This window comes from Malania oleifera, chromosome 6 (assembly GCF_029873635.1).
Source record: "Malania oleifera isolate guangnan ecotype guangnan chromosome 6, ASM2987363v1, whole genome shotgun sequence".
Lineage (NCBI taxonomy): Eukaryota > Viridiplantae > Streptophyta > Magnoliopsida > Santalales > Ximeniaceae > Malania > Malania oleifera.
Window position 1 is genome coordinate 101,541,351 of NC_080422.1, and position 21,872 is coordinate 101,563,222.

The 21,872-nt window shown below is 38.0% G+C and overlaps 1 protein-coding gene across 1 annotated transcript; it reads right to left on the reverse strand.

Moving 5' to 3' along the window:
* Positions 1-13,667: 13,667 nt before the first annotated feature.
* On the reverse strand, positions 13,668-20,351 carry LOC131157970 (uncharacterized). Its single transcript, XM_058112454.1, has 8 exons — positions 17,895-20,351; positions 17,709-17,807; positions 17,423-17,575; positions 16,797-16,960; positions 15,431-15,578; positions 15,130-15,252; positions 14,941-15,028; positions 13,668-14,172 (listed from the first exon to the last, which is right to left on the reverse strand). Exons 1-8 carry the CDS (start codon positions 20,301-20,303, stop codon positions 14,006-14,008), a joined length of 3,351 nt encoding a protein of 1,116 aa, XP_057968437.1. The 5' UTR covers positions 20,304-20,351; the 3' UTR covers positions 13,668-14,005.
* Between the last annotated feature and the right edge of the window lie 1,521 nt (positions 20,352-21,872).

Here is a 21,872-nt window from a genome sequence, read left to right on the forward strand (position 1 = left end):
CCCCTTACCTATTACTGTAAAACCCTAAAAATGGACTAGTCCTACACCTGCAAGTTCCCCATTCAAACCATGAAAAATAACATCTCCCTGAACAAAACTTCAGTATTTTTCGAGTATACATTTTCTACAATGTAGGAAAGGCAAATATAAATTAAAAAATCTTACAATGAATTTGGGCGGAAGTCCAAGTTAGCTCCACAACGACCACTTCATCACACTTGGAGAGAAGAGAAACTCCTAGGATGTCGTGGATACCCGGATCGTTCAAAAGGAAGCAAGAAATGGAACCCCAAAATCTGAGAAGAGAAGGTGAGAGGGACGAAGGAGGAGAGAGAGAGACTTTGGAGGAGAGGATGAGAAGAGATGTGAAAGATCGAGTGGAGGAGAGAGATACGGAGGATGAGAGGACGAAGAGGGGGAGAAAGAAGAGGAAGTGGAGAAGATGGATGAGAGAGGATGATGAGAGAGAGAGAGATTCTTCGCGGAATTTTCTGCAGAAAAATCGAGTTTAGGCTATTTATACACTTGCACTCGTCAACAAGCCACATCACTTCGTTGACGAGGCCACGAAGGAAGTTCGTCGACGAATGCTATTCCTCATCGATGAAATTCAGAGCTGAAAATAGCCTCTCGGTAACTTCTCATTGATGAGACATGTGTCCCCATCGACGATCCTAATAAGCTACTTCGTCGACAAGGACCTGTTGTGACCCTTTTTTTAATTTTCTTTTTCTCCCTTTTTATTATTTAAATACCATAATTCTTCAGGTCTCTACATTCTCTTCTCCTTATAAAAATTTCGTTCTTGAAATTTACTAGCCATATGATTCACTATCCCTTAAAAGCAAATAGTCTACTTATTTTATTACCTACCCTTACTTATGGCGGAGGAATATCGTGGTTCCATTCAGAGTTCTGGGAGATTACATATATAAAATAAAATTCTCCCAAAATCAAAATACTACTCGCTAACTAAACTATTACATATACTAACTACCCTACAAAAGAAATATCTCATAACCACTTACACCTTCCTGATCATACCCGAATCCTACTAAATAAATGTGGATATTTCTGCCTTATCTGTTCCTCGAGCTCCCATGATGCTTCTTCTATTATGTGATTTCTTCACAGGACTTTCACTAGAGGAATCTTCTTATTACGTAATTCTTATTCCTTCCTATCCAGAATCTGTACTAGTACCTCCTCATAGACTAGCGAATCACAGAGTTCTAATTCACCATAACTAATTACGTGAGAAGGGTCCGAGACGCATTTCCTTAACATGGAGACATGGAATACGTCGTGTATCCTAGAGAACACAGGTGGTAAAGCTAACCTATAGACAACCGGCCCCACTTTCTCTAGAATCTCGAAAGGGCCAATAAACCTAAGGCTAAGTTTACCTTTCCTTCCAAATCTCATAAACCCTTTTAACGGAGCTATTTTCAAAAACACATGAGCGCCGATATCAAACTCCAATTTCTTGTGGTGGTTATCGACGTAACTTTTTTGTCAGCTCTGAGCTGCACTGATTATGTCTCTGATGAGCCAAACTTTATCATATGTCTACTGCACTAGCTCTGGCTCCACAGCTCGCCAGTCACCCATCTCATCCCAATATAAAGGAGAACGACATATCCTACCATAGAGCGTCTCAAACAGTGTCATGCCAATGCTGGTCTGATAACTGTTATTGTACACAAACTCCACCAGTGGCATAAACTAGGTCCAACTACCTCCAAAGTCCAGCACGCATGCTCGAAGCATATCTTCTAATATCTTAATCGTCCTCTCAGCCTACTCATCTGACTGAGGATGGAATGTCATGGTAAAAAATAACTGAGACCCTAGAGCTTCCTACAAGCTCCTCCAAAATTGTGATGTGAAACGCGGGTCCCGATCCGACACTATAGACGCAGGCACACCGTGAGAACGAACTATCTCCTGAATATAATTCTCTGCCAGTCAGTTAATGGAGTAGCTGATCTTGATGGGAATAAAATGGGCGGTCTTAGTCAAACGATCAACAATCACCCAGATTACATTTTGGCCATGCAATGCTGACGGTAGCCGTGAAACAAAATCCATAGATATATGATCCCATTTCCACTCTGGGACAAAAAGTGGCTGCAACTAGCCTACCGGCCTCTGGTGCTCAACTTTTACCTGTTGGCACGTCAAACACTGTGCTACATACTCGGCAATCTCCTTTTTCATACCACTCCACCAATAACACTCTTGTAGATCCTTATACATTTTCGCACTGTCGGGATGAACTGTGTATAAAGATCTGTGAGCCTCTTCTAAAATGGTCTTTCTGATATCAGCGTCAGCAAGAACACATAATTTAGAACGAAACCGTAAAGCTCCGTCATTAGTAATACAAAATTCCTCTCCCTGACCACTATGTACTCTGACCATTACCTCTGCTAATTTCGGATCCTCCTTCTGAGCAACTTTAATCCTTTCCTGCAGAGTAGACTACACCACTAATGTTGTGTAACGACTCGAAGAATAAGGGTATTTAAATAATAAAGAGGGAGAAAAATGGAAACATTAACAGAAGGAGGCAGCCGACTTCGTCGACGAACGCAACATTGCATTTTGGAGGTGATAATTCCAAGAAATTTCCCAAGCCTCATCGACAAACACAGGGGTTTCGTCGACGAGGGTTCTTTAGAATCTCGTCAACGAGGTCCCATCTCGTCGATGAGAAGATACTAAGAGAGAATTTTTGGGATGTTTGAAATTCGTCGATGAGGGTGCAGATTCGTCAATGAACTTTCTATAGGACTGGTTGACGAGGTGACGTGGCTCGTCGACGAATCCCGTAGTATAAATAGTGCTTAAACTCAGTTTTAACGTAGAAATTTTGGTGAAGACTCTCCCTCTTCTCTCTCTACGGTCCCTCTCCCATTTTTCTTCGATTTCGGCCCCGTTAGTCTCTGGATCGACGATCTGGGGCCACCACGACGCTCCTAGCGAAGTTCTCTCCAAGTCTGCTGAAGTGGATCATCGGTGGGATGAAGTTGGAATTCATCCCAAATTTAGGGTAAGGTCTTTTATTCGAAATTAGGCTTTTTAGCAGTTGTAGGAAATGACGTAGACGTAGAAATAATAATATTTTGTTCTGGGATTTATAGTTTTTAGGGTGTTGAGTGGAGAATCCTGCGGGTGTAGGACCCATTACAGTAAGGAGATTTTAGTAGAAATCAGGTAAGAGAAATATGTTATGCTAGGCAAATTTAGTATGATTTTTAGTATAGTATATACCAGTTTATTATTCACAATAGAAATTATACAGTTTATCAAGTATATTAAATATGTTTTACTGTGTGACTTGAGAATATAAATATAATATAGAAGTATGTTTTACAGTATTTTCAGAGTATGTTATACAAAATATGCAGACAATGAATATGTTTTACAACATTTTCAGAATACCATGATTATACAGATTTACAGTTTAGTATAGAAATACAGTTGATATAGATACAGTTTATAGTACCTTGACATACAGTTTTATAGTTCATTTCAGAAATATAGTTATATAGATACAGTTTATCACAACGTCATGGTTTACACAGTTATTACAAAATTATGGTAAAACAGATAGTTGTATATAGAAATGTATTATATAGTATTAGACCCTGTTGGACCATTACAGATTACAGAGCACGGTACCGTAGCTACATACAGTATATAGAGTGCAACCACCTATTCAGATAATACGTGGTATAAAGGTCAATCGTATAGAGCCCATGAGTGGACAGGCTCCCCATCAGATATAGGTTAAAGAGGGTTGATCATACCTATGGAGTATAGTGATTTATCCTGGTCGGCCAGCCAGGGTAGATCCCACCTTCGGGCCGCACAACCCTGTCATGAGGGGTTAAATCATGACATACAGTTATCCACAGGGAAGTTTTCAATTATTATTATGTATATACAGATTTACAGAGACAGAAAATATATATTAGAAGTAATTTGAGTAGAAACCTAAAGAACATATATGTTAAGCAACAGGGAAAAAGTGATGGTTTATATTACTAATATTGTATTTACAGATTCAATGATACATGATTATATAGTAATAGATTTTCACAGTATTGTAACTCAATTGCCACACACTAACAATAACATATTTTGTCTTACTGAGCGTTGGTTCATCCCATTACTTTAACATTTTTTAGGTGATCCAGGTAGGCGAACAGATCAGGCTGCAAGATAGAGAGGCCTCGGTGTTGCCCTGATAGTAAAGTGAGTATTTTTGTATAATCCTAGCCAGGAGAGGGTATTTTGGGAAACAATCATATATGTATATTTTGGAAAACATGTTAGCACTCTGGTATTGTATATAATTATATATGGTTATGTTTATTTCATTTCCGCTTCTCACTGCTTAGGTTGATGGTTGGGTTTAATTCAATTTTTTATTAGAGTATTATAAATGTTATAGTGTTATATAAAAAAAAAAAAAAAAAACCCAAGTTAAATAGCAGGTCATTACATGTTGACCCTACGGGTCATATCCCGATTTTGATAATGAAAAATACTCAAGTATTTAATGGCTGTCTAGTTCATGTGCAAGTTTATATTAGCAGATATATTGATGGCACATGAAATCTTGAAACCTAAAGACCCTGAAGATTAGTTTAATGTTGTAATTTATATTATCATTCAATTTGGGTCTGTAATAGTAATTATGAGAAAAAGGTCTGTAATATCTAATGCATATCATGCATGTAGTAACTACAAGCTTAAAGACCTTAGAATGACTTTAGGTCCCTACACAAAAATCAAGACCATAAATGGACCATAGGGAACACCACGCTGGATTTTTTCGGTGTTCTCAAAATGAAAAATACCTAGAAATGACCCTAGGACACTCATTTATGCATACATATGATTAATCATTTGATTAGGGTGATTGAATGCTTGAAACAGAACCGAATGACATAAAATGTGCACACTCAGTCGACCGAACTTACCTGTAAAAATGCCCAGTCGACCGAACCGGTGTTGGGTTAACAAGTTGACCATAGCCCGGTCACTGAACTTTTGCAGTCCATTTGACCCCAGTCGAACGAACCCCCCAGGAGTAAACTTTATTGACCTCCTAGTTGACCGAAAATAAAATACATTGCAACGTCCTAGTCGATTGAGTTCCCACATAAGGGAACTCAACGGTCTGGTCGACCGACTGGCTCAGTTCAAAATTGTCCTGGTCAACCGAACCTCGTAAAAATGGAAAAATCGCCTTGGACTTACAAGTCTGGTCGACTGAAGCTCACAGTTCATTTAATGTCCGGTCGATCGAACCTCAAGAATTTTGGTCAACTGAAATTATCCTAGTCGACCAGTGCTCTTGGATTGCTCCGAATTTTTTTACCTCGGTTAACTTTTTAAACGGGGGTTAATTTGATTAAATATTATTAAAATTTTTATAATTATTCCACTTGTGTCTTAAACGGTTATATTTTTGGGGAAGTCTATAAATACCCCCTCATTTGGAATAATTTGCATGAGATTAGCAAAATAATTAGCAAATATCCTCTGAATCTCAAAAACCTATTTTTTTCTATTCCACTCTAAATACTCTTATATATTCATTCCCTTGATACATCTTAGCATTGTGAGTATATTTTTGTGTGCTAGTGCTTATTCGGTATTGCTAATACTCCCATTGTCTTGCTTGAATATTTGATATTGATTTTAGGGAGTTTGGCATAGTTTATCCCACATATTTTTATTGATAAAATCTTGTGTTGGGATAAACTCATAAGCTTAAGGATATTTGCATTGTCATTGCAAGATTCCTATAGCTTTATTTTTGTGCGCAAAATATTTCACAAAACTAGATTTCAAACAACTATTGTACTAGATACATTTGAGAAAATATTTTTGAGGTTATTTGAATACTCTGATTGGCATCTTTGAAACCCTAAGCCTGCATTGAGATATTTTTCATTGTGTTTCAAATAAAATCTTGTTTATACCCTATTGTGCATATTTTAGATTATCCATAATATTGAGTGTTGATTGCACACATAGAGCACCGAACTTATAGTTCTTACATCATTGAGGTGCATTGATTATATTGAGTTATAATGGTACACATACCTGCTTGTGTAAGAAGCGTATTTTCGTGTACAAATTTTATACATATTGATTGTATTCCAAGCTTGGGCCTAAAGAGGGAGACTAGCCTTATTGAATAGTCCCGGATTGACTTAGACCCAATTAGGAAAGTTAGGTGCACCATCCTGGTAAGGTGTTGGTTGAGGTCAACCCCGCCAATTGACTTGGTTGTAAAGGTTGAGGTCAGCCCTGTGCTAATTGACCTGGTTGTATTAGGTTCCGCTCCACCCGTTAAGTGAGCCTTTAATGGAATCCTCGGGTTTGCGAGCTAGAGGCGGGGACGTAGGCATAGTTGGCCGAACCCTGATAACATATCGTGTGTCTATTTATATTTTCGCATTTTATATTTACCGCACGTGTATGTTATTGTGTGAATGATGCACATGATTTAAATTCCACATATTATACTTATCAGCGCAATTGGGTAGACTGACCTTAGGTTGTGAATATACTGTTGCTGAATTAGTTGAACTTAGGGGAGAAATTTTTAAACACCCAATTCACCCCCCTCTTGGGAATACACCAGTTCCAACAACTAAACTGGAAATACATGCCTGAGGATCACTCTTAACCAACTCTATGTCGAATCTCTCTAGATCCATCATGATTGGGTACTGAATCTCCATAACTGCCAACGCTGGTTCCACAGACTTTCTACCAGTGCATCAGCTACCACATTTGCTTTTCCAGAGTGGTAATTGATAGTACAATCAAAATTTTTAATAAGTTCCAACCACTTTCTCTGCCTCATGTTCAGTTCTTTCTGAGTGAAAAAGTACTTTAAAGTCTTCTGGTCGGAGAAGATTTCACATCGCTCGCCATACAGGTAATGCCTCCAAATCTTCAATGCATTTACTACTGCAGCCAATTCAAGATCATGGGTAGGGTAGTTCTTTTCATACTCTTTCAATAGCTTGGAAGCATACGATACCACTCTACCATGCTGCATCAATACACAACCTAGTCCCTTCAAGGATGCATCACTATAGATAACATAACCCTTACCCCCTGACGGGATGATCAACACTGGTGTCGTGACAAGTCTTTGCTTCAATTCCCGAAAACTCTGCTCACAGCTGTCGTCCCATTCAAACCTGACGTTCTTCCTAGTCAGTCGTGTTAGAGGCTCTAATAACACTGAGAATCCCTCAACAAAATGACGGTAATACCCAACCAGCCCTAAGAAACTCCTGACCTCCTGGATGTTCTTTGGTCTAGCCAAATTCACTACCACATCAATTTTACTAGGATCCACAGAAATTTCATCCCTTGAGATGACATGCCCTAAAAGCACAACCTTTTCAAACCAAAATTCACATTCACTAAACTTGGCATACAACTTCTTTTCCCTAAGCGTCTGTAAAACCTGCCTAAAATGCGTCTCATGCTCCCTATAGCTCCTCGAATAGACTAGTACATCATCAATAAAAACAACAACAAACTAGTCTAAATATTGGTGAAAGACTCTATTCATCAAGTCCATAAATACAGTCGAAGCATTCGTCAGACCAAATGGCATAACGAGGAATTCATAATGCTCATATCTAGTCCTAAAGGCTATCTTCGAAACGTCTTCTGCTTTTACTTTCACCTGATGGTAGCCTGATCTGATGTCAATCTTGGAATACACCCGCGTACCCTGGAGCTGGTCAAATAAATCATCTATGCGGGGTAGAGGATACTTATTCTTGATTGCCACTTTATTAATTTCCCTATAATCTATACACATCCTCATGGACCCATATTTCTTCTTCACAAATAACACTAGAGCTCCCCACGGAGATACACTAGGCCGGATAAATCTCTTATCAAGCAAATCTTGTAACTGATTCTTTAATTCTGCCAATTCTGCTGGCGCCATTCGGTAAGGTGCTTTAAAGATCGGTGTTGTACTTGGAAGCAGATCAATAGGAAAATCTACCTCCCGACCAGATGGCAAGCTTGGTAATTCATCGGGAAAAATATTTGTAAACTTCTTTACTACTAGCATACTAGTGAGCTTCAATTCATTCCCTGACATTTCTTTCATAAAGGCCACGAATCCCTGACAACCACTTAAGAGCAGCCTTCTCACCTGAATAACTGAAACTAACTGAGGTAGGGGTTGCACTCGTGACCCTATAAACCTGAATTCTAGTCTTCCCAGAGGTCTGAATATTACTTCTTTCAAACGACGGTTTATGTTGGCGTAGTTGGTTGCCAACAGTCCATACCAAAAATTACATCAAACCCGTGCATGTTTAATACTTTCAAATTAGCTGGCAAAATTTTCCCCTGAAAATCAACTGAACAGCCTAGGAGCACTCTACTACACCTTACTACAGACCCTGTCAATGTAGTGACTAACAGTTTGGTGTCTAACAACTGTGTTTCTGGCCCACATAATCTAATACACTCCTTAGACATGAACGAATGTGTGGCTTCTGAATCAAAAAATACAATAACTTTAAATGAAAACATGTTAATCATACCTGTCACCACATCACCAACTATCTCAGCATCCTCAGGCGTCAAAGCATAGACCCTCGCTGGAGCTACATTCCTCTGCTGGCCCCCACGAGACGCCTAATAGCCTCCCCGGTACAGTTTGGGAGCAGGAGTAGTATTTGGTGGTGTAGGGCAGTCTCGCACCAAATGTCCTTGTCTACCGCAGCGAGAGCAAACAGCTCTCCCCACTCAACACTCTCCCTAGTGTCTCTTCCCGCAAGTCTGACAGGTAGGAAAATTCTGCACCGCCTGAACCTCATGGCCTTAAGTCTCCTGCCTCTGTCCTTTGCCATAGTTTCCTCTCCTCCACTGACCCTGCCTAGCTCCCTGCTGGAAGCCTGAAGGTGCAGATTCCCTGCTCCTCTACATCCATGTGTTCACTAGCCTCGACCAAGGCTACTCTGTCGACTAACTCAGAAAAATCATATATCTTCAGCACTATCACTTGCTTGTATATACCTCCCCTCATGCCTCTTTCAAACTGTCTTGCATTCTTCACTTCATCAGGAATAATATATGGAGCGAAGCGAGATAGCTCTATAAACCGCGCCGCATACCGTTGGACCGACTGTTATCCCTACTTCAGATTTAGGAACTCTTTCACTTTAGCTTCCTTAACAATGGCTAGAAAGTATCTGTCAAAAAGCAATTCTCTAAATCAGTCCCATGTTATAGCTAATGGCGTCGTCCTCTACTGCTCCAGAAGTCTCACAGTAGTCCACCACCTCTCGGCCTCTCCTGTCAGTTTATAGGTGGCGAAGAGGACCCTTTGTTCCTTCATACACTGTAATACGACTAAGACTTTCTCGATCTCCTATATTCAATTCTCGACAGCTGCAGGATCAACTCCTCCTGAAAATGCCAGAGGATTCATCTTGGTAAACTTCTTTATCGTGCACCTATGGCCTGCAAACAGGCCTCCCTACTCTTTGGAACTCCTAGCAATCTCAGTCATAACCTGTTGAGCCACACTACGTAATACCGCATCAGAATCAGCCCCGCCTGCACTTGAGGGCCCTGCTCCATCACTACCGCTCACATGGGCACTACCTCCTCTTGGGTCCATCCTAAAAAATAATAAATGTAATTTAGAGACCCTATCCTTATAATTTACGCGCCTAACATAGTTCCCTATCTTGACATCCTCATCTTATTTCTAGATTTTGTCCTACATTCTAGGAACACGACCCGACAATTACTATGGTTTTCCTAAAATTGTCACCCCCGAAAAAACATAGAAACCACCATGGAAGTCCTGCCTCTAGACTGTAGAACAAAACCTTAAATCCTTTTCCTATACTTTGGTATCGTTTCTGCTGCACTCTAAAGTCTACAGAACCTAACAACCTAGGCTCTGATACCAAACTGTAACAACCTGCTTATTTTACCATAATTGTTTTTCTTTTCTATAATAATATTCTATATAATAACCTTGGCAAATCATAATCAACCTGGTAAATCATAATCCACCTGGACCCAAGGATACCAGGGGTATACCTGAAATACAATACTGATATCTAAACAGCAGGAAACGTAATATCATATACATATCAAATTACCATTCAGCACAATACCAGTGTTTACTACATCCCTCAAATGGTTACACAAAACCCAAAATATCCAAAAAAAAGTCTCAGGGTCGTCACCCAAAAATCCATCTAACCCTAGCAAAAGAGTTACCCTTCAAACAAGGTAGTATAGCTGAATCCTAACGCTGCGGAGCTCTATTCACTCTTATATCTAGGGCTCCTGAAATGTTTATATAATTTGGGGTGAGACACCTCTCAGTAACGAAAATAAACTAATATCAGTGTATGACAACATGAGTATTTTCGTGTTATACATGTTACATAAACATACTTGATAAAACTGTATGTATCATAACTAAGAGAAAACATAGAAAACATCCTGGATGGTTAGTTGGCTGATGTCATGTCTTACCCTCACATGACTGAGTTGTGCGACCCGAAGGCGGGACCTAGCAATGGCTGGCCGACCACACTAGATCAATATAAATCCATAAGTACGATGGGTCTGCCTCTCCTGGTCCGAACACCAGAGGGACGCCTGCGCTACAATAAACCACATCGACTGCTGATCTCCCACTACCCCGTACGGCAAGCGGTAGCACTAACATAAACATGAACGAAATCATATAGCTACGGCATCATGCATCGTGAAAGCCTAAACCAAGCCAACCAGGTTTTGATAACATATAACATATTTCCAAATAATTATACGTAACTATTTCATGATAATATCTGTCATGTTAATATCTTCATACCACTTTGCATAACATATCATATAAAATTTACGGCCTTTATATCGGCATTTTGTATTTTATAAATCACGGCCCATACGCTGGTATTGCATATCATAAAAACCTTCAGCCCCTGCGCTGGTATTTCATATAAAAGTTCGGCCCTTACACCGACATATCATGTAGAATCCTTAGCCCTAACGCCGACATATCATATAAAATTCCTTAGTCTGAAAAATCCATGTATCATTTTAACATTTTCCTGAAAGCAATAATAACATACCTATTTTGTAAACATAATATTTCATCATCATAATTTCTGTGGTAAATATTACTCATGCCACACAAAAGAGATAATAAACTTATTTCTGATATTATACATGAAATTCATATTTCTGATCAACAACATTATTTCCAACATAATTCTACAATATACATATTTATCTGAAATTAAATGTTGTAAAATAGTTAATACATTTTCATAAAATCCTGACTTAGTTTATCCACTTACCTGATTACTGCAAAGCCCCTAAAATGACTAGTCCTACACTAGCAGGGTTCCCCGTTTAACACCCTGAAAACAACATCTCCCTTAACAAAACTTCAGTATTTCTTCGAGTACTATATTTTCTACAACTGTAGGAAAGTCAAATACTAAATAAAAAGTCTTACCCTGAATTTGGGATGGAGTCCAAATTAGCCCCACCAACGATCCACTCCGACAGACTTGGAGAGAAACTTCCTAGGAGTGTCGTGGTGGCCTCGGATTATTGAACCGGCAAGAAACCAACTCAAAATCTTAGAGAGAAGGAAGAGGGGATGAACAAGAGAGAGAGAGAGAGAGAGAGAGAGAGAGAGAGAGAGAGAGAGATTCTTTGCGAAATTTTCTGCAGAAAAATCGAGTTTAAGCTATTTATACACTTGCACTCGTTGACGAGTCACGTCACTTCGTCGACGAGGTCAAGAAGGAAGTTCGTCGATGAATGTTATTTTTTGTCGATGAAATTCAAAGCTGAAAATAGCCTCTCGATAACTTCTCGTCGACGAGACATGTGTCTCCGTCAACGATCCTAATAAGCTACTTCGTCGACGAGGACCTGCTGTGACCCCTTTTTCAATTTCCTTTTTCTCCCTCTTTTATTATTTAAATATCATAATTCTTCGGGTCTCTACACCATATCTGTATCTCATCCTAATAGCGGTGTTATATCTAAAACATCAAATCCTGCCTACTCTCACTGGATGCGCCAGGATAATCTTATTCTCAGTACACTAATGTCCTCCCTCACTGAAGGGGTACTTGCTCAGGTAGTAAATTATACTTCTTCCTATGTTGTTTGGCATGCACTAGACGCAAATTTCTTCTCAAGGTCTCATGCAAGGACTGTGCAAATTCCAACATAGTTTGTAACTACAACAAAAGGCAGCAAGTCTGCCACCAAATATTTTCTTTTCATTAAGAAACTCATTGATGAATTTGCTCTTGTAGGACAACCTATGACTTGTGAAAATGCTATCACTTATGTGCTAACATGATTAAGTCACAGATATGATAGGTTTGTAGCCTCAATTTCTACTCGCACCGACAAGGTTACAATGAAAGAAATTTATTCTCTTTTACTAACAAAAGAGGCTCGTATTTCTCAACATCAACTTTCATCTCCAGTTCCACCAACGTCTGTCAATGTTGCACAAAGATAATATCAACACTCTACAAATTGAGGAAGAGTTGGTCCTTAAGGGAGGGGGCATGGAAATCATGGTGGTATCCATGATACTTCTTGTAACATTGTTCAGAATTGCTTATTATGTTAGGTTTGTAATAAACTAGACCACTCAGCACGCAAATGATATCATCATTTTGATCTTTCTTATCAGGACTCAAAACCAGAAAATAACAAGTCATGGTCGCTGCTCCTGCTAGAAATTGGGAAGCTGAATGGCATGCAGATACTAATGCAACGCACCATGTGACCAATGATCTCAACAATTTGAAACTCATAAATGATGACTATCATGGTACAAATCATGTTCAAATCGGATATGGCCAAGGTCTGCAAATCTCTAAAAAAACTGATTACACTAAACCTTCCACTGCCAACTCAACCCTTGTTCTTAATCAAGTTCTTCTTGCCCCAAAAACTCAAGAATTTTTTCTCTTCAAAAATTGTGTTGACATTTTACCCTCTTTTTTATGCTAAATAAATATTAGAACTAAGCTGTTATTCTTTTGTTGGCAGGACAATGAAGAGAGGTTCACATGTTTGGTTAGGGCTCATTTCCAATATGGCAACTCTTTGGTATTTAGCGAATTTCAACTTAGAATGGCCATTATTTCCACTTTAATATTACCGTTGATCGAAGACTCACCCTCTTGGGAGGGAAAAAAATATCATATAAAATTTTACTCTCCAAATTTATTATTATTATTATTATTATTATTATTATTATTATTATTATTATTATTATTATTGTTTTCAAATGTGCTGAACGAGAAAAAGGGAACGGATTGAATACCGTTTGAAAATCCAACCACCTTGATTTAAACTTTTTCCCTGGACGTAGATTCATGGGCAATATGCTGACCAAGGTTTTAGTCCTGTAGATCAGGCCATAATTGTTCAGCATCAGTGATTGCTACAGCATGGATTTGTTTAGGTTTGTCTGTTGCTAGTCATCAAAGTTTGAAATTTTCCATGACCCAACTTTAGCAAAGAGTTGAATGGATAGCTCATCCCAGAGAGAGAGAGAGAGAGAGAGAGAGAGAGAAGACTGAAAAGAAGCATCGCCGCCAACAACGAGGAATGACCATTTGCAAGCAGCAAACGGAAAGAAAAATTACAAGCCCATTCCAGTTCTTTCTTTTCCCCCTACCAATTCTTTTGCATGCACACCAGTCTCTGCCTACAGCCTATACATTCATCATCTCACACAGGTGAGCACGAAAAAAAAAAAACCTCACCTGGCTTGGCTTTCTCACCAACACAAGGGATTACGTTCCGATCGAATGAACACGACAGTGGACGGCAAGCCTAACACGTCTCACCATGTCTCTGTTCCCGCCACCTATATATACATATATTCACACAAATGACGCCTTGATGATGTCTGTCGTCACTTGATATTCATGGCTGCTGACATGGAACGCAGCTCCTTTGCAATTTCCGAGAAGGCTGGCCTAGAGTTGGGATCAGACGACCAGCACCTCTCCATTAGCGATCTCCAAGCAGGGTCACACCAGCCCGGGATTTCAGGTCGCAGATTGCCTTTGATTATACCAGCTGAACACACCAAAAGAAGGAAAAAGACATAAAAAACAAGGAAATACATCACTTGCAATACAACAATGAAAACAAACACTAAAACTGATTGTGTGCAAATGGCGTGTTCAAAAAAAGGAAAAAGACAAAACAAAGAAAAATTTCCATCATTTGCAATATAACAATGAAAACAAACACTAAATCTGGTTGTGTGCAAATGGTGGTTAAGGAACTATAATAATTTATGACTCCAGAAGTAATAGAACTTGGTCAATCTTGAAAACCCAAAATAACATAATGCCAACTTGCAAATGAATTTGACACCAAAGTGCTTATCTTATGATATGATCAATGGTCATGGTCTCTCTCTCTCTCTCTCTATTGGTCAGTGTGACCTTGAAAACCCAAAATAGTATAAGACCAAGTTACAAATGAATTCTGACACCAAAATGCTTACCTCATGATATAATCAATAGCCATGGTCTCTCTCTCTCTCTAGATGGAGCTTATTGGCAAAAGAAGAATACGTAAAATAAATTATCAGTTTAATACATTTTTATTTATGGGCAAATGCTTCTAAATTTGCTTATGATGGAATACAGTGACAGGAATATAAATGACCAGCCCAAATACTGAGATGGAAAAACACAATGATGATTATGACACTGGACGTGACATCACCAAGATAAAGCACTGAATAATTTTTATCTGGCTATTTGATATTACAGAATAGAAATATAAACTGATGAACACAATTAGCGCCCATCAGGATATCCAAAATAAATTTACCTATTATTTCCTCTGAACGCATGTTTTTGTAGGGTTCCTCCCCAGTCAAGAGTTCCCACATAACAATTCCAAAGGAGTAGACATCGATCTACGTATTAGCAGAGTATTTCAGTATATTAAAATACAACTGATGCAATGGTCTTTAGGCCAAAAAATAGCATAATATAGAATTTAGCATGACCACTCTACCTTCTCCGTTACCAAGTAGATGTTACTATTCAAAAGCTCTGGAGCCATCCATGGTATAGTCCCTCGAACACCACCAGAGATGAGTGTCTTCTGTTTAATTTTTGACAAGCCTAGATCACCAATCTGAAAAAGAAGCCAAAAACTTCAACAATGTTTTGATCAAAGCAATGTATCATTAAGACATGAATTTATCAAGGCTGAAAATTATACTCACAAGTAATAACAAAAAGGAAGGTTGAACAGAATCAACAGACAAAAAGTTATCTAGCTCACACCACAAAAAACTTCAGTTGATGATTACCTTGCACACGGGTCGCTGAGGGTCCTTCATATTTACAAGGAAGTTGTGAGATTTTAAATCAAAGTGGACTATGTTCTTCTCATGTAGGTATTCCATACCAAAGGCTGCATCCATTGCTATTATTAACCTCTTCCGACGATCAATAGTTCTGAAATGTAAAACAACCAGGACATAACTTGCATGTAGGCACATTCATGTATCATTTATTTATTTATTTTAATAGGTAAAAGGTAGGGGGATGGAGAGGTTTGAACCTGCTCAAGTACAGAGCGGAATGAGCTCTTACTATTGGGCTATGACTTCTCAACATTTAATTATATGGTAACAATTTATGAATGTAAAAGACATCAAATCAATCTTAAAGCAAATACAAAATGTGGACAGTACATTTCTGAGGCAAAGTAGGTGTTAAAGTAGCACTACTTCGATTCTTACAATATTTTCTACTGAATGTATTTTCACCATCTTACATAACATTTTGATTTCCTTTAATAATAGGTCTTCCTGCTACATTATCATAGGAATTGAAAGTCAGGACAAAAAAGGTGAGTTTTGTTCAACAATTGGCGCTTTTGTTACAGCCATATTTATCTCCTGATTAAGTATCAAGTAATCAGAATTCTGTCAAACATCCATAGACATTCACTGCCCAAGCACTCCAAACAAGCATGTTACTCTTCTTTCATAGATATGCATTCTAGGAAGCAATACATTAGAATGATGCAAGATTTTCCTTTTTTATTTTAAGTTATGTTTGGTTCGTGGAATACATATTCCTAGAAATAGATTAGTGACAATAACTTGGTTACAACTAGTTTTACAAAAAAAGTATGTTGTTATCACAAAGCAAATAACAAATTCAAACTTTTTATGAATCCATTATAAGGAATAGATAAGGAATTATTCACAAGTTTTACCATGGGAATATTTATCCATTTTTTATTACATGTTGGATGAAATAATAAGAAATATTAAAGGAATAACTATTCCTTGTACTCCCAAATTTTTCATTGTATTCCATCTTATTCCAAGGAATAATTATTAATCAAACCAAATGCAACGTCAATATCAAGCAAGATTAGCCCAGTGCCTCCAGAGCCTTATACAATCTAAACCCACCTCATCTACTCATGAATTATCATTTGAGTAGTGACATATCAACTAAGTTGGAAGAAGTTAGTATGCACGACATAAGCTCATAGATCCACTTTAGATAGAAGAAATTGGATTAACAGACACATCCTATGTTTATAGGTGCACACAAATTTTGACAAGAATGTGTACAGACTATTAGACATGCAAAGACAAAAAGATCATTGCAATCAAATCCTTAGTTTTATCAAATGGTCTGAGAGAGACAGCACACCTATCTTTTCTCTGCAGAACTTGATTGAGAGAACCATTGACCATGTACTCGGTCACTGTGGCCAAATTCTTCACAGGTCCATCGCTCACGACTCCATAGAGTGCCACAATATTTGGATGATGAAGTTGACCCAATATGTTAGCTTCCTTCCAGAAGTCTGCAACCTACAGAAAAGGAATCCAAGTAAAGGCAATTGCATCTAATCATGCAGGTTTATATTCACCAACTGTAATTCTCATTAAGAACTGTGCAAAACATAATGATAGAGTGTTTAGCACAACATTGGTAGGTAATGCTCAAGTACAAAAGCTTAAGAACAAGGAAGAGCAATCCGCCTCTTAATCTCATCATATGAGTGACAAACATTCATGTTTTTTAGGACAAAAAATTGTGAATGTGCAAGTCATTCTGAAGCAGATTCAAACAAAATACAACTCAAAAACTTGCCGCCCTGCTCATGTTGACTGATTGAATAATATCATTGACAGCTGGCTTGTAAGTTGTAAGTTGGATCCAACTACTAAACAAATCAAAATGTGGTGACAATTTTATCTATGAAAGAATGACAAATGACGACCTATTTCCTACATAAGGAATTCCAAAAAGAAAAAAACATGAATACTTACCAATCGATCTTCCTCTGCTGCATCATCAGTGAAGCGGCTTGGTTTTATTGTTTTAATAGCAACATCAGATCCCTTCCATTTTCCATAGAAAACAGTCCCATATGTACCCGAACCAAGTTCTTTTATATATTCAAGGTCAGAGTTTTTAATAGCCTGCAAATAAAATAAAATGGGAATATAATTTTGCTTGTGGTGGAAAACAATACTGCTTTATTTCATCCTGTATTCCTCAATCAAATATAACTAAAAAAATAATAATAAGAACTGGATATTCTTGAGAGATTACCTGTAACTCTCTAGTAGCTAGATGAGTATAAAATGCAGCAAGGTCACTAGGAATTCCGTCAATTATCTTAAAGCATTTCTGAATTTCTCTATTGTCAACCTGCAAGAATTACTACTTTGTCAAATTCATCAAAAGTAGAATGCCTCTATCAGTCAATGATGCTACAAAGATTCTCTAGAGAAACACCTTTTTGTTGATGCTTAAACTTGTTGAGCATTCCTGTTGGTGGTCTTCCTGGTCAAGGTGTGTTCTCAATTTAGCTTCAGTTTGAGAGGTAAAATTATGTGAAACCGCATTCAAAATTTCAACTTGTGGGCCAGGGCTTGGATGCCCTTCATCCATGAGATCTAAAAGATTAGGTTGGGGTTTCAGCATTTTCTCAGTAGGGTCAGCAAGAATAGAAAGGGCTTGAGGTTCCACTTCTTTTTTAGACACGGACAATGAAAGGTTGTACAAAGAAACATCCACGGAAGAAGCAGCATCACCTTTTAAAGCATGGGTGCCAGTATGATGATTTATTGCTGATTTGATACCCGCTTCCATATCTAACAACTTACCCTTACACCCCGATTCTGTAATATTGCAAGAAGTTAAATCAATTGACTGATCAAACGCATTGATGACATCCTGTGGGTTCATCAGGTGTGGTTCCTTCTTCATAGCACAGTTAATAGGCTTGCAATTTATCATAGGCACTCCATGCAGGCTCCCACAGTGACCCTGGTATGGAACATTATGCACCTTATCACTGGAACCAGTCAAGAGATCTGCCTGAGTGTTCATTGCCCTTACATGCGGTGAAGAGTTCTCAAAACCATGACAAGGCAAGGGAGACTGGACACCCATACTTGCACATGCACCATGATTAGTCAAATGATATTCTACGGAATTTGTCTCTCCATGTTGCGGAATTTCCAGGCCTACTGATTTTCTTAAGGTTCTGTAACTACATTGGACATTTAATGAAGTCATTTGTTGAATTTTTACACTAGAATCCACCACCCCCATCTTTCCTTCTGATGTTCGGTCATGGGCATTGTACCATGCCTTCCATGAGTTGGGGTGATAAAATCTCAATGAAAGACCCTGTTTTGATATGTTTGAGCTAGGTCTCAGTCCTGAATGGCATTTTCCCAAAACAGGCCTTCCATCCAATCTAATACTTCGAGTATTCCCAATCTCATCCAGATTATTCCGATGGTTTCGCATGTAGTATGAACAAATTCTCTGATTTCTGGCATCACTTACCCCAAAACGATGGTTGCGGATGCCACTTTGAACACTGCCCCACATTCCATCAACGGTACATTGAGGTTTCTGTGGATGGGCACTTCCAACAAAGTGATTGTGGCAGAAAGGTGGAGCTAAGGGACTTTTCACCAAACTGCAATTGGTTGGCCATGGCATAATGTTCTCCCTGTTCACATTAGTAAGCCATGCTTGCTGAGCATTTCTCAAACTATTCTTAGCAATACAACCAGTAGGAGTCGAGATCGTACTCATATTATGTGATTGCTTTGGGAACTGCCCCGCTGCAACAGAACCTTTCATGCTCCCATCCTTAATTCCAGCCCAATTATCCAGCACTTGATTAGACCACTCCGGCGAGTACTGTGCGGAACTATATGCTCCGACGTGTAAATTTCCATCCCTTGGATTTAGCGGAAGCCAGGGAGATGCCGGAAATTGAACCAAATTACCCGAATTTTGACTTCCCGGTAAATGGGCGTTCCTATAAGTTCCCTCAAAACTCTGATTAGTGGCACCATACGTCATTGAAACTTGTGGTTCAGAGGATAAATCAACAAGTGGCCGTTCTTGGATTTCATCACCATTTGTAAATTCCCCGCCATTTCCAAAGGCATCTAAATTTGTTTTGCCACAAAATCTATGGGTTTGCTTCGATTGATTTGACAAGAATTGTTGTTTCAAAACCATTCTTCTCAGTGAAAATTCATCACCCTGTCGAACTCCAGCGATTCCAGTAGAGAGATTCTTGGCTTCCCTAGCATTACCCTCAACTTTACAAATATGGGTTGCACAAATTTGGGACTCATTTCCATTTTCACACAAATTCTCACCCAACCCACCAACACTCCGCGCAGAACTCATTCTTCTACGGCCATTAATCCCATTTTTTCCACAAAACCCCTCAACATTTGTATTCAAACTATCGCGAATTTCAATAAATTTCAAAGATATATCAGTGGTCCCATTAACAAGCGCATCATTATCGTAACACACAAAGACCCAGAGCCTCGGGGGCTTACCGTACAACTCAAGCTTGTCGAACTCCTCGACCATGCACCGTACGTCGTCGTCTGAGGCGACCGACACCAGAGGAGTGTCTTCGGATTCAGGAAGTTGGTATTTGAGAGAAAAGAAAGGTTTCCAGGGGCAAAGCTCCGATATCTTTGATCTGAGCCGCAAGAATCCGATGTTCCGATCGACGGAGACGATGCGCGTCTCGCCGCCGACGTAACGGAGCTCGCCGGAGGGTGGCCGCCGCTGAAATGCTCCGTCAAAGCTGCACACGAGCTTGAGTTTCTTTAATAAAGTGGGTCTTCGGCGACGAGAAAGAGAGGGTTGTTTCATGGCAGACGTGTGGGAGAGGGAGGGAGAGAGAGAGAGAGAGAGAGAGCAGGGAATGACCCTTGAGAGAGAGAGTCTTTAAAGTTGCATGAAGAACAGCGGGTTTGCGTTTTTGCCCTTCAGGCGCTCTTCTAATTTCTGAATTGCCACTTGCCGCCGTTCCCTATGGCTTTGGACCGAGTCATTCTATGCTTATAACAACTTTTCAATAAAGCTCTCACAATGGATAGAAATCTTTTAATTCAAAGTCTAATTGTATTAGCTTAAATTAACTCATAATTGATTCACAAATTAAACAAGTTAAATATTATTTAAAAATTTTTTATTTAGAATTTTATCCGATAAATATTCACCTATCCGCTAACAATTAATATCTAAATTCATTTATAATCCTGTATGTTCATACTTATTAGACATCAATTCGTTACCATAAGTTCTATTGGCCAATGCTCTCAATTCTTACACTGCTATATGCAACTAGGTCTACTTCATTCTCAAATTCAAACTCAAGTCCAAAGACTTACTCAATTTTCTCGTTATCAAAACAAAAGCCTCTAAACTTATGGTCTGAATAATAAAAAATAATAATTTTATAATTAACTATTAAATATTTAAAATTTATCAAATTGTAAGTTCAAAAATAATTTTAATATTATGTTACAAAATAAATTGTTATTGGTTGGTATAATATATATATGGGATGGGAGTGATAAATTATTTGCCGTCCGCCACAGATTATTCGATTTGTACCTTCATAAATTCGAAACTTAATTGAGTCGGATATGAATATCTTTACCCCAATAATCTATCTAATCCGCCGTGAATTATCCAACTCAATCCACTTTATTTACTTTACAAGTATCTTTAAAATTAGTATAAAATAAAGGAAAAAATAAAAATTGCGCTAGCAAGGTGAAATTTAGAAAATAAAATAAAAAATAATTATTTTTTAAAATATTTTATTAAAATATTTGAGGACAAAAAAATAAACTAATAATAATGACAAAGGTATAGACGTAGAAAATAACAACTCAATTAGGTTAATAATAAATAAGATCAATTCCATTAATTTTGTAACTTAACTCTAATCCTATGGACACAAATTTAGAGTGTAAAATTTAAGGAAAAAAATAATTGTATACATTTTATTGAAATATTTTAAAATAAATATACTATCTCTACTATTAGAAACCAAATTCTTCTTTCTTGGCTGGATTTTTAATATTTCCAAAATGTTCATATAATTATCTATAAATATTTTTAAAAATTCCTATAACTATATATAAATATTTTAAAAATTATCTTATAACCATTCATTAATAATTCAAAAACACACCCACAAATATCATAAAATAATATTTTTCTTTCAATACGTTTACTTCTTATTTTTTTAAAAGATTATTTACTCATTAACTTATTTTGTTACAATTATCACTCAAAAGCCGCAACTACTCTTAATAATATATATTACAAAAAAAAAAAGTATGATCTCGGAGACAATATATATTATGCATCCTTACTAATTTGATACTAAAGCATTAAAAGATAAATCTTAAAAAAATAAATAATGAC

What these genes read in the sequence shown, in the direction of transcription:
- LOC131157970 (XM_058112454.1), bottom strand. Translation starts at nt 20,303, where the DNA reads ATGAAACAACCCTCTCTTTCTCGTCGCCGAAGACCCACTTTATTAAAG. An exon ending in CAGCAGAGGAAGATCGATTG is followed by an intron (nt 16,961 to 17,422) that starts GTAAGTATTCAT and finishes CCTTTTCTGTAG; the next exon opens with GTTGCAGACTTCTGGAAGGA. An exon ending in TCTACTTGGTAACGGAGAAG is followed by an intron (nt 15,029 to 15,129) that starts GTAGAGTGGTCA and finishes GCTAATACGTAG; the next exon opens with ATCGATGTCTACTCCTTTGG.